The 14,806-nt window shown below is 37.1% G+C and overlaps 1 protein-coding gene across 1 annotated transcript in view; it reads right to left on the bottom strand.

Annotated features, from left to right (window-relative positions):
- Positions 1–14,463, bottom strand: part of LOC140231081 (G-protein coupled receptor 54-like) — a 93,354-nt gene extending 78,891 nt beyond the window's left edge. Inside the window, exon 1 of the mRNA XM_072311233.1 lies at positions 14,032–14,463. Within this exon, the coding sequence (XP_072167334.1) occupies positions 14,032–14,463 (432 nt within the window). The remainder of the gene's footprint in view (positions 1–14,031) is intronic.
- Between the last annotated feature and the right edge of the window lie 343 nt (positions 14,464–14,806).

Raw genomic sequence — 14,806 nt, 5'->3', positions numbered from 1 at the left:
ACACCGATGAAGGACTTGGCGGAGGTATGCATTGAAAAAACAACAACATTCAAATCATCTCGACGATAACGAACTCTCCTGGATTTGGCCTTTGCGAGTACTTCTTGAGATGATTCGCATTACCACGGCAGCATGACCAGAGAGTGGTTGAGAGCCCTGGTAAAGTATTCTCAACCTGTTAGGGCGGATATAGTGTGAAACCCTATGCGTAGACGGTCGATCAAGGTCGACGACGCCAGACCACTTTGCGATGCGAAAGCCATCGTCCTCCAGCGTCACGTGGCTTGTGTGAATACATATGTGACAGGTGCGCTGGGATGAAGTAAGATTCTTAAAAAAGTGGTATAGTAGGTGCTCATAAGGAAGACGAAGTTACTGTCGATTCAAGGAAGATAGCTAGTTGAATTCATGATAGACAATGTAGCTTGAGATTTGATATGACCGTGAATTTTCCAATCATATCTACCATCAGCCGACACAAATAAAAATTCCGTCTGTATACGAAAATTTGAACCAAACAAAGATGATAAAAATGTACGCAACCTAATTGCCATGATGCGCAGTGATTTATATTTTTATACATTCGTGAAATTATATTGAATAGAAGTGATCGACAAATGTAAAACTTAATTATGTGGTATAAAATCAGTCACTCCAAGCGATGGAGCACTAATCTAACAACAAATGAATAGGATATCAGCGTCTCTTTACCGTAGAAAAGGATATTATAGATATGGGCTGATTGCACAGCGACAGAGCCAAATTTAGGAACACTAAAAACACTAAAGCTCTTACAGAAGATTTCAAAATATAGGGTTTTATGAATATTTCAGATTAAAAAAAAATCACGATTGCAGTTCGAATTTAAGACGTCTAAAAGGTCAAGAAGTGTCCATACCTTTCCTTTATCTTCGCCCACTTTGGGATTTGCACATTCGATCCCTTATCCTCAGGGTGGAGGTGTACAGGGGATTAGCAGCCGTGCACGTGAGATGAAGCGCCTCAAGCATATATTGAGTAACGTGGACATTGACAAGTGATGAAATTATTGCTTGATAAGAAATAGTGCAGTTAGCTCGAGCAAATATATATAAATACACGTATCTATCTCTCTCGATATATATATATATATATATATATATATATATATATATATATATATATATATATATATATACATACCAGAACCCCTGGGTCGTCGCATCTTTTTGGAGTGTGTATGTAAACGAGAGTAAATTATTCCCTGCCGTCACATTATTATACACTCATTCCCGGTTAAGAACGCTACTTATGTGCTCTTCTTGTGTGTACCTATGTTCCGCTTATTCATACATACACTCCTTGATTTAATTACTATTATGATTTCATTAATTGCCGTTATTGTTTATATTATGGTTGCCTGCTTTGACATGCGCGAGGAGTTTCACATGTGTGATTGTGCGCACACATCCGTACCCATTATGTGTGTGTGCAGATGTTAAGTCATACGTACACTGTATTTGTAAATGTTTATATTTTGTATGCTTGTTTGTGATTGTATATAATCTGCATGTTATTTTATGCAAGATTGATGCATATATTCACCCCCACCTGTGTAATTATTCCCTGCCGTCTCTGCCTCCTTCACTGTACATGTAGTTATCAGTTCCGCTATTGTTTTGATCATCATTATTATTTTCTATTTGTGTATATGATATCCATGTTTTGTATCTTGTCCCCAGTCTTGACAAAGGGCAGAAAGGGCAGGAAGCCCGAAAGCTTGAGTAAACTCACTTGTGAGGATTAAGCAACGTCTACCGCCTCTTTACTCTCGTTTATATATGTATATATATATATATATATATATATATATATATATATATATATATATATATAATATATGATAATAAGCTTGAATATTTTGTGGTGAAAAGAGAACGAAAAAAAACCACACGAAAACTTTTCTGCATAATTAGGAAAACTTACAGTAAGCATGGTAAGGAGTAACCGAGATTCTTTGTGTTTCAGGTTGAGAGTTTAATAAAACTTTCCTCGCAGAAAGACTGAGGGAAATATTACACAAATCAAAAGAGAAATCAGTCCCATACAGCTCTCAGCGTCGTTTCCTAAGACAATCACTGGCTTAGTGAGAAATCACTGTGAGAAATCGCAATGACGGTGCAAAGGAATCTTTGTTTATACAAAAAGAATGGCATTTCATTTTCAGTGAGGAGTTAAAAAAAAAATAATGAAACTTGTACTTCAGACATCATGCTTTTGGAAGTTGCTTCAAAATACGATCAGTTGGTTCATTCTTTAAGTCTAGTCGCAGATTCAATTGTGTTGTAAAGCTAAATCTGAATTATGGCTTGAGCAACGTATAATACTTGATAGATCCTTAATACTCAAATATCTATTATATATTTATCATATCATTATAAGATTCTTTTTTACTATGCGTTCAATTGGATGTTAAGAATATTTTAATAAGACCAAGTTGTATAGGATGTGGACAATGAGCCAAGGAGTATCCATGTGCCTTGTAGTGATGAACCAGGCAATATTGTCGATTTTTCCCACTTGAAAATCTTGTGTATTCCTACTTCTCTCTTTACCCAAAATCAATGAAAAGCCACGTCCATCAGCTCGTGCTTATTTATACAACAACAGTTGTTGCATCCCTCCTTTGCAGGATCCATATCACACCAACTGGGGAGAAAAGGAGAATAATTTAAGTGATTGCCTATGATCCACGCTCCCATTCGGATTGTGAAGGACCATGTGACACTTTGATGAAATGTCTGGTAACATATTTGACGTTTCTGTATTTTTTACGGTGTTTGTGAGCTGTTGGAAAGGTTGCGTGACATCCCTATAGTGTGGCAGATGTGTTGTCATCAAATCGCGTTTGTTATTCGTCTCAAATTAGTTTGAGGCGCAGAAAATTGCATCAGGATAAACACTTTAAGGACGCTATTCAATCTTCCCCCTTTTTTCCTTTCCTATGTCAAATGAACAGGATGGTCTCCAGAAACAGCGGTCAACAATGGGATTGATAATTATAGTTGCGAAAGACGCCCCAAGGGAGGATTCTAAGCTCGAAAGTTCACCAGTCCATGTACTCTGATCTTTGCCATTGATGAATTGGTCAGTATTCAATCACTACATATGCAATGAATCCTTGTTCCAATGGATCTGGGCTCAAAAAGCATGGTCAAAATAAGTGTGAGAACACTTTAAAGTGGTAAACATGCAAAGCAAAGACTTTATCAACCGAAAAGGTAATGAAATAAAATGAAATGAAATGAAATGAAATGAAAAGGTAGAATAAGTGTCACATGGTAACGCAGAAACGCGATAACGCAGTGTTTACTGAACGAGAGTAACAAAGAGAATGGCTTAAGTAAAACACTGATTCCTATGTAATTCTTAGGTAGAAGCCTGGCACGATGCGGACTGCCATTTTCTGTCCCATTTGGGACCAGCGCAACACATATAATCAGTGATATAATTTAACTTTACTTAATGTAATGTTCTACACCTCCCTCATTGATGCGGCCCCCTATGTGTATGAAAAGTCTATATTTCATGTGATGAAAATGAATTCGTTTCTAAAGTGGTATTATACATGATTTATTACATTCATTTACCCGAATGGCTGCTTTTTTTTTAATTATCCGAGCTTTCCCTGGCCACGTCACCACCAGTGACTTCATCCATCCACAAGTAATGATACACTTCACCTCATAATAACAAATAAGCGTTTGTGTCTTACACAAGCTTTTGCATGATTTAATCTCCATATCCCACACTATCAGACACCAAACATAACAAGCAAGTATGCATTTTATAATACAAGATTGCTGCATCCTGACGCAGTGGCACCAGCCGCTCTTTGCTGATAAGCTGGAGGGAAGAATTCTCCAAAACGCCACAACAGCGAAATCTCAAATGACTAATGTTCCGCAAAAGTAAGAGGGCAAACGAGAGAGAAAGAGAGGGGAGAGAGAATTAACACATTTTAAGTTACAGTTTATTTTGCGCCATTGGCAAATTACGGAAGTAGAATAAACAGTAATGCCTGATATGCCTTCGGTTTAAGCAGCTAATATTAACAACAACGAAATCTAACGGCCGCAAAACTATTTGTGTGATCACATGATAACATATCAGTGACGGTTATGAATTTTCTATGAAAAGTCACACACGAATGAATAACTTAAGGGTTGTTTTCACGGGCACAAGAGAGATTTTTGAAGTACAGGTATACGACTGTCGTAACAATGGCAAAACATTCACATTTTAACCAGCTGGGAGGTTTGCGAGCGCCTTCATTTTTTTTTGCTTGTTTGTTTTTTCCCCCTTTTTGGGGATCGTTTTTAGTTCGGAGGGGGTAAAAAAAGATTTCTATTCCTTGCAAACGTTTACAGCATGGCAGGTCGTGATTTTCCCATGTTCAGTTCTTGAGAATGAATTAAAAACCTCGTCATATATGTGCGACCTACTGCGGACTTGGATTTAAGTAAAGACAGCAGTCAACTCCCTTGGAAACATTTTTCCATCATTATTCGAATATTTGCGTTGTTAGGTAGAGTGATTTTCGTATGTGTGAACTGGTTGTATTAATAGCTCCGCAATTGTATATATATTCGCACATAGTCCTGAGAACTACGCGCAAACTGGGCAAGAATGGTTTACGGCTCCATTGTTAGGACAAAGAAAAACTTTTTCGAGTGTTCGCCTTTGTCATTTTCCTTTTTTTGACATTGGCATCCTTCGCAAAACATTCGCTCAGTAAAACAGCCTTTTACGAACTATTATATCGTTCTATATGGAACAACATTTATTTAACAAAATCTGCATTTCATGCGTTGAGTGCGACAGAGGAACACTTTGGAAGAATATTGGTCCAAATAGTTTCGTGATGCAACATTCAAGTTCCTCCCACCAACACACACACACACACACACACACACACACACACACACACACACACACACACACATACACACACACACACACAACACACACACACACACACACACACACACATACACGATGCAATATTACATTAAGCAAAAGGAATCCACTGCCGAATGTCGAGTCTAGTGCGACTACAGACTGCATTTTACTGTACATGTATTATGGACTTTGATACACCCACGTATTTTCAGGGCTTATTATGCAGTCTGCACTGCAGCTCACGCCTCGTAGAAATAACATTCGTCTCATCACAATTTACTCGTTCAGTTCCAGTGCATCAGCCAGGCTGAGACAATATTACAGAGTCTGTCGTAGACCTATACTAACTTCAATGCTTATCACCAGAGAAAGAAAACAGTATATAGCTAAACTGAATAAAATCAACAACCGCAAGCCTGTGAGACTTCCATCCATTTCAAGCTTAATCGCTTATTTTCAAGCTTAATCGCTTATGATGGTGGTCTCCTGCATTCATTGATCTCTGTTGTTTACTGAAAAAAATACTATATATCTTATTTTATGTTTCTGTGTATCTACATTGCACAATGCAATCACCTATGTATATCTATTTACTGTTATCGATTTATTTCACTGCACCTGTTATTCTTTGTTCTTTGTACTTTTTGGAGTTTGTATTCAAATTGCAACTGATTGAATGCAGAAATAAAAACGAACAAACTTCATAGAAGAGTGTGTGTATTATACATATATATATATGGGTTTGCGTGTGCGTGTACCGTATGCCCCCCCCCCCCCAAAAAAAAAATACAACGGGAACTTCCGCAAGGATAACTTTAAATATAGTGAATCAATCCCAATACAATTTCAGGGGATAAAACTGTGATATTATTGCCCACATCTTACAGAAAACCCCATCCGATTTGCTTCAGTTGTCAAGAGAAATGAGAATCTTTGTAGAGCATGTCAGGAATCTCTTCCGTCCAAGTTCTGGTCGTTGTGTTCACACATTGATATGCAGCTGCAAGAGCATCCAAGTGCTACACTTGGAAGAAACAAACCCATGACATGCTTTGCAACGATCCACATTTCTCTCTGACCACTTAATCAAATTGAATATTTTTGGGGTTTTTTTTTTTGTGCAAAATATAGTTAAGATGTTATATTTTTAGACCCTAAAATAGCATTTACACAGTTTAATCATGTTGAAAGTTATCTATGCGAAAATCCGATTGTCATTTTTGTTGGACATACTTTGTAATTATGCAATGATGTCGAATAATCACATATGTATCAAAGTCATTAAGTAGGACACAATTCATATGATTCATTATTTGATATGCAAATAAGACAGCGATTAAATTGGGAGATGAGAGAATGTCGGGAGGGATCTCTATTTGACTGTCTGCGATCTTTAATGCACACTCACGTTTTACATACACCTTGGAGTCTTCTTGAATAGCTCGTCCCCAACAGACAGTGAAGGCGGGCACCGCTCCTGCCTTCGATTGATTTTATTGGTGCACGTTATTCCATTTTGGATTTCCGGCTACAAAGGTGTCATTTGACAGTTGTCATAACTTATCATCTACCGAGCTCGTCCACCTCCAGAACGGAATGAAGTGGACATTGGAATGCCAATCTGCTCATCGCTGTGTTTTATCTTCGAGTTTGTGCGTGTTTGGAAATAGGTATGATTATTATGAGTTGGGATGAGTATCAGTACCTGCCGGTACTTCAGAAATATAGATAAAGACTTATGTTGTTATCATCTCCGGGTTACTACGCTTTTTTTTCTGCGAAACATACAACATACATTGGCATTGTTCTCAAAATCAGATGAAATCCCTCAGATATCAGGTTTGATATTGAATTGATTTGGAAATCAATTAAATGAATGGTTGCTTAAGTGGATAAAGTCGTTCGTAAACACCTTAAAGTTGCTGCAGGCAGATCATCCATTCCTAAACATTACTTTATAACTTATTTCTTGTCAACACAAAGAAAAGGACCATGCGAGATGCCATTACCTTAATGGTGTACGTGCAATCTTTAGTGCAAAGGTGGAGAGACACAAACGTTCCCCAAATGCGCGGAATATGTCTGTGATAGTAACGAATTACTTTCATTTTTCCATCCAACGTGGAGTCATAGGATCGGCAGCCATTGCAGAAATTATTTTATTTGCATGAGATTGCTTTTGTTACAATCCAATAATATACAGTAACACTATATCATGAGTGTGTTAATGAATTCTGCATAATTTTCCTCTCGTTTCTAGTGACGCGGAACTAGACACACTCGATTTGCACATTTCACAGATAAGATTTATATACATTTACTTAAATTCATTAAAAAAAACCTGTGCAATAAAGTTTATTTTCCTTCTTCTGTTATCGCTTTATCATGATCCAATATGCAAGGTATTGTGGTGTGTGATATAAATTTTATTGTCGTTTTATTAATTTTTCACCATAGTGTAAGAACTGACATATCTATGCAGACGGCATGTCTCTGCAATAATTTCCACAACCGTAAAGATGCAGACTGTGAAAAAAAAATAACAACAAAATTCCCTATTGGGATGTAAAAAGATATCACCTGAGATATTTTGTTCCCTCTCGAAGAAGCAGAGAAGAAAAAAAAAAAATCGAATGTGTGACACGAGTGTAGTTGACCCCAGTGTCATGTTACGTACTACAATCTTCTTTTTATTCGTCATATTTTCTCCTCCAAGGTGTCCCTCTGAGGAAATACGCTGGGAAATTGCCTTTTCATAATACCATGTATTGGAATCAATTATCGACCAAGGTAAAGTAGAAGCATACGTTGGTTATCAAATGTGTTTTATTTGTGTTTACCACCCTTGATAGATATTATCTTATTTTAAATTTATTCCTGTTTCTTACATCTGACAGTATTTTACTTCGGAATAATCTAGCGACCTAAAGTTGGGAGAGCAATGAGCTCCTTGGTGTATAAAGGCATTTAGATTTCGGGAAAGAGTGACGGTTTCATCGAAAGTCACACCAGGAGTGCTTGCGTGAATTGAACATTAACAGAAAATGGGATAAAGTACGTATAGGCAAACGAAGGTTAACAGTTTTCCAATGCAGTCTAGATTGTAAAACACAGCACGTCAGAAAGTGAAATAAAAAGAAAAACAAATAAAAAAGTGTATTTTGCAGATGATGAAAAAGTCCCTGTTGTAAAACCGTCGAAACTGACCGCAGATGGAAAATCTGCGACTCGTCTTTCCGTAGTGTACATATTTCCATTACGTGGTGAGTTACATCAAAATATCACTTTACACCACAACATAAAAAATATTGAGTAAAACATTCCCTCTTTCAATTACTTTCACCTGATATTTGACTTTGATAAACAACTTAAAAGGACTGTACAGTACTGGTTGAGGTGGGGATTCATGTTTTGAACATTCCTAAGTGAGATAATGAGAAACCTCTTATGAAATATGGAAGAGCATGTAATTTTAAGAAGGATTCAACGTTTATTTGATGAAAATTGGTTTTCATATGGCTGAGATATCCAAAAAAGTGATGATTATAATAAAAGGCTACAGGCCACGCCTTTTATTAGGATCTCCTTGTTTCACCTTGTTTTTGGATATCTCAACCATTTCAAAACCGATTTTCATCAAATAAACTTTTGATACCCCTTAGAATCGCATGCTCTTTGACATCTCATCGAGTGGTTTCTGAATATCTCGCAAAACGTTAAAAGCTATATCCTCACCTCAACCAGATCTGTACACACCCTTTATTAATCTGCCTTCTGTTTATAGGATTTGTCTTTTAAAGTGCAAGAGACATTTATTAGAATTACTGCAGAGTTATGTAGGAAAAGCCACTTGTTGCTCGTTGGACTATCTCGACGAATCATGTCGAGAACGTGTCAAGAAAAGAAAACAAACAAGACAAAAGGGCACGTCCAGCATACTTGCAGTTCTCAATTTCTGAAACCAGTCATCAATAATCGATTATGAAAGTATTCCTGTGTAGATAAGTTACCGTTCTGATTCTGAAAAAAAAACCCACTTCGAATTACATCAGTTAACTAACAGGTGAGTGTGTTAGATAAAGGAGTCACCTACTTGTCCTTATGAATCATGAGTAGTACTTCTTGGTTCCAAAATAATCCACAATGTACGTACACAGTCATCTGAAAAGCCTTGCATTCAACAGAATATCAAATTGTAGGTGAACATGATAAACAAACTGAATACACGTGATAAGAATAAGTCATCAAAGTCCTACGTCAGATACATTTGATGTGTATCAGGAGTGTCTTTTTTTGTGAGATGTTGAAAAATAACACTAACAGCTTTCATTTGACTTGGCTGACTTTCTTGCTGCTGACTGATTAGTTTAACGTTACAGGAGCCTTTGATGTAAAGTAGCCCCGTACAAATTTTCATAGTATTCCTTGTAATGGAATAATTGATAAACACTTCTGAAAATGAAACAGAAATCTGGTAAATGGTGATGCTCATTTACAAGTGTAACTCCTTCACATGATTGAGTTGTCAGCTGCATAAATGGCTATTCGGCAACGCTCGGGTGATAAAAATGACAGACCATATGGGAAAGCAGTGGTGACCGTGAAGAGGCTAACCTGGGTAAATAGGATAACATTATTATCATCACTGTCTTTATATTACATGATTCTTGGTACACTTATAACAAAGGAAACGTTTAACTGTTGAAAGTTTGGGTAAAGGCATTTCCTGATGTACAGCCTTTGTTGAAAGTGCATGTTAAAAGTTCATGGAAGTGTTAAGTCGAACATGAAGCTTCATTGTGGCTGTTGCATAGACTGATTATTCCTTGATGAAAATTGATATTATCTTTTAGGTCCTCGAAAAGGTTCGCAAAAACAATTCAAGCTCTTTAAGAGTTGCTACTTGGTTGAATGATAAGTTCCTTTCCAACCGGAATACTTTTAATACTGGTAATATAGAAGAAGAAAATATTTAAAGCCGGAAAACTGGCGTGCCACACATACAATCCGATGTGTTCATGTTATGGCTGAAGTAAGTCACACAAAGACACACGCATATACATGCATGCACGCATTTATCAAATCTTCAAAAGCTGAATAAATTAGTTTCAAGATAATTAATGGTTCTGATATTGCGTGTTATTACATGTATATCTAATCAAAACAAAAAAGTTATAAGGTGAATTTGAAGGAAAATTTGACGAAAATGATCGCTAAAAGACGAGATCACTTTTGCTGTATGTGTGCAGCGAGTGTGACGGACGAATCTGAATTTTAAATGACGAGAATGTGTGACAAATTGATTGAATAGACTTTGCTCGAAAATGATCGAAAGACGAATTTGAAACTAGGACTGGCATATTCCAGATTTCTCCGGAAGAAACTGAACTACAAATCAATTAAATTGAAAAAAAAAAAGTTTGAAAATGAACGAAAAAAAAGTATTTAAAGTGAGTGATTTATTTTTGTATAACGTTAGTACATTTATGTAGAGATTTTCCACAGTTGATTTTCCCAGTGTATTTTCAACCATTTCTTTTCTAAAAATAAAATAAAACACAACAAAACAAAACAAAACGACAAAACGACGAATCTATTGTTTACCATACCCGACAAAGCCGTTCCTTTGTGTGTGTGTGTGTGTGTGGGGGGGGGGGGGGGAGGGGGTGGGTTTGGCATTTACCGTTGACATTTTTGCAAAAAAAAAATCAGCAACAACAACAACAATAAACAATCAAGTATCATGGTCCTAAAGTCTGGATGGTCTTCCTAATGATAACACTATTAGCCATTCCCTCCCCATATTCAAAAGCTAATTAAAGTCTTTATTAAAAAAAACACATTACAATGAATCCGTTTTACTCGCTGTATGTTAATGACATGTATGGCGTTTAGGTAGCTTGAGATTCTGTTTGATATTATTATTATTTTTTTTTTTAACCCTAGAATATTAAAAGGTATATTCTAAAGTGAAGTGAACATAATACCTGTTTCTCTCCATTTTCGGTCAATAATTTTTGTTTTTTACTACTAATATCACCAAAAATTGAACATTTCTACTCTCACGGCTAAATTTGTTTTCTATATTGTATTATATGAAAGCATTCAATCTGAGGGACCTAATAGTTACAAGAATTACTTTTAGTTGGTTCCGTCACATTTCACACTCAAATTTGTAATGGACTTAGGCATTGGATTCGTCATTTACTTCCAAGATATAGCCTTGTGTTGTCTATTTGCTCTGATTTCACTGCATTTACTTTTGTAGCTATAAGTTTCTATGTTTTAAATTGTAATCTGACGATTTGATGAATTTTTCCCCAAGTGATATCATACTTATATTATATGTATTTGTCGTGAAATATGAGAAACATATTCCATCTAAAAATTCAAATTATGTATATATATATATATATATATATATATATATATAGAGAGAGAGAGAGAGAGAGAGAGAGAGAGAGAAAGAGAGAGAGACAGACAGACAGACAGAGAGAGATTATATATATATATGCATATATATATATATATATATATATATATATATATATATATACACATATATATACACTGTGGGAAATTGGTCTCGACCTGAACGCGCGCGGTGTCTCATGTTTAAGTGTAGTCTATGTGAAAGAAATGTGGTGTGAGACGGACGTTGGTCTCAAATACTGCTTCTATGAGCTTTGAATGTTGAGGCCTGCGGCCTTCATCAGGGTCTAAATACCAAGCAAACATACATTTGAGAGCAACGTCCTTCTCACATTTTATTTCTTTCGCATATATATATATATATATATATATATATATATATGTATATGTGTGTGTGTGTGTGTGTACAGGGAGAGAGAGAAGAGGGGGGGGGGGGGGGAGTTAGGAGAGAGAGTGCATCAAATCGCAGCCCCCGAATGCTCATCATTCTTGATTGGTGACGAGCCTCATTAAGTATCTTTGAAATAAAAGGCTCAGTCCAGAACATGCAAACACGGCCTGTTCCAGCACGGTGGCACCGCCATCTGAACAGGTGTAAAGCATACAGCATCTTCCCAGGTTCGACATCCGAGTCAGGTTGAGAAGGTGAGAGTATTCTCCAAGGAAGTGGATTTCAACCATTCCTTCCCGACGAGGGGAAGAAAAAAGTATATACTCATACTCAGAAGCAATAATAAAGATCGTGATGGTAAAATGATAAAATGAATATTATGGAAATCATTGTAATTAGAGAAAACAAAACTATAGAATAGACTCAGTAATGAGAGGAAAGGGAGGAAAGTTAGAAGGCGACGAAGAAGAATAAAAGAAGTCTGAGAAAGAGAGTGAAAAGACGTAATTGTTTCATTTTGTGCAATTCGCATGCTCCATACAAGCATAATTCTCAATGCAGAATGAGAACTATATCACGTTATTATAGCTGCATTAGGCACTGTGCCTCGGCGATGATGGAATCTGCACCGAGCTCCACAAATTGAGATAAGGTGTATATCTCCTAGAGCATCAAGGCATTTGATATTGTTTTTTCTTTTTTTATTTCCGAACTGCATTAAGTCAGTTATGGTGCAGACTAATGCCAATCACTTTTCATTTGGTGTTTGCCTCTCCATGAATGCAAACACACCCGACGCCAGGATTCTAGCTGGTCGTGATAGATGGGCAAGTACAAACGTTGTGCGATACGGAACGAATTGTCAGTTATTGTGTTGTCGAATGCTACGTGTTTGTCGATATATTTTCAAAGGAGGCATTTAGAGGTGTTAGTTTTATTCGAGTTCGAATTCAATTTTCAAAGAGAAAATCCTGCTGAAATGATAACGTCATCAAGCAAGCGTTTGAATGATTTTGCCTTGGTGCCCACACTAACTGTGAATACCATTTGCTGTGTAAGGAAAATGAAGAATGTTATCATTTCCCATACGCATACTTTCAGTTGAATCAGCAATCAGTTCAAGCGACAAAAGTTATTATCTCCTCATCTTCAAAAAACAATAATTTTTTCTATAATCCATTTTGCTCATTGTTTTTTTTTTATTTCATTCGATACTATCTAAGCATCCTTTTTAATACATAATCATCTATAAATAAATGGTTAGAGTCTTTCGCCGCCGTTCAATTTCTACCTTACGTTATGATTTACCTATGGTACAGCAACTGCCCAACAATGGTCTCCACAAACTGAAACTAGACGTTACTGTTGCGCTGAATCAACATCGCTCTCCTTGTTATGAAATGATAACAATGATAATTAAAAGATTGAGAGGCCATTTACAACATTAAAGGGGATGGCTAGTAACTGATCAATGGGAATCAGTGGGAATGCTTGGGGATGATTATTCCAATCCTTGTAGGATTTATTTAAGAGCACATTATATATCTATTGTTGTGTGAAAATTATTTGCTTCAGAATGGTCTCATATTCAAGTAATGTGCAGTTTAATGTTTCCAGGTTAGCATGCCTGTACAGTGACGGGGCATTAAACTGCAGATTACTTGAAAATGAGACCGTTCTGAAGCAAATAATTTTCACAGAAAAAGAGATACATTGTATATAATGTACTTTTAAATGAATCCCACAAGAATTGGTACAATGATCATCCCCAAGCATTCCCACTGATTCCCACTCATCAGTTACTAGCCATCCCCTTTAATCACAGCTTTCCCTTCGTTTCATTTCTCGACTCGTGCTTTCTCAGATGTAAGTTACCGAGGAAGAGGATGCAATTATGAATGTATTGAGAATGCATAACTGAAATGCATTTTGATAATAAAGACCCATGCAAGCAACATACACACACACACACCTGCAAAATCACACACACTTGTAATGGACGCACGCAAAAGAGCGTGCATAGAAACAGCCATACTTTCTTTTCTTTTTCTCTCTAACTGCTTTTATTCTCAATTTATGTTTTTTTTTTTCACTCATGTTAAATGTTTCCTATGTTTTGGAGGGGAAGGGGCGGGGAGTGGAGGATGTAAGCATTGGTTGCAAATTGCATAGGAAACTGCTCCTAATACATTTGGTATGTGATATGAAATCTCCGATTGAAAAATACTCAAAAGTGTCATCATATATCAACATATAATTATACTTACATATTGCATGTACACCACCATCTTGCACATAAAGTCGCCAAATATCCAAGAGGGCAGAGCAAAAGATGAGGCAGTGATTGGCGCGCAGGCGAGGAGAAACATCATGTCGCTGATGGCATTGTTCATGATGAAGTAGTTGGTGACGCTCCGCATAGCCTGGTTACGGGCAATAATGAGAATGACGCAGAAGTTGCCCACCAGGCCGACCACGGTGATGATGCCGAATACGATGGGGACTATCAAGTAGCCGGCGCTGCGAGTAGGCAGTGTCTGGTTACCTAAAATGTTACTGATGAACAGTGTACAATCTGCGTAGTCGGCCGAACTTGGCAGAGAATAATCTGAGAAGAAGAAATGGCCACATCCTGGTAACAGGGAAAGTTCCGAATCCTCCATTGTCAAAACGCTTCCTTCCAGATCGGCAGCATCCATTCTGACTGAATGATTGGCGTGAAATCACATAACCATGTGCGGACGAGGGACTCACAACACAAGACGAAAGAAACATCCCAAGCTATTTTATCATAGCATAGTAAAGTAAGGTAGAAAGGAACAAAGAGGAAAAGAGGAACATGCATATAGAGGTGCACGTTTCTAGGCGTCACACAGTCTAGGACCCATTTTTTTTTTCTGAAATAGTTATTGTTCTATGCCTGCAAAGTCAGTCTTGTGTGAGTGCGATAGTCATCCTGAGTGTCAGAGAGAGAAACGGAGAGTGGGGCCTAACGGACACCTGCTCAGTCTCCTGCTTCGATCACTGATACCGTAACTCGTA

Source organism: Diadema setosum, chromosome 7 (genome assembly GCF_964275005.1).
Source record: "Diadema setosum chromosome 7, eeDiaSeto1, whole genome shotgun sequence".
In the NCBI taxonomy this organism is placed as follows: Eukaryota; Metazoa; Echinodermata; class Echinoidea; order Diadematoida; family Diadematidae; genus Diadema; species Diadema setosum.
Note: the sequence above shows the minus strand (reverse complement) of the source record. Positions and strands in the feature narration are given on the sequence as shown.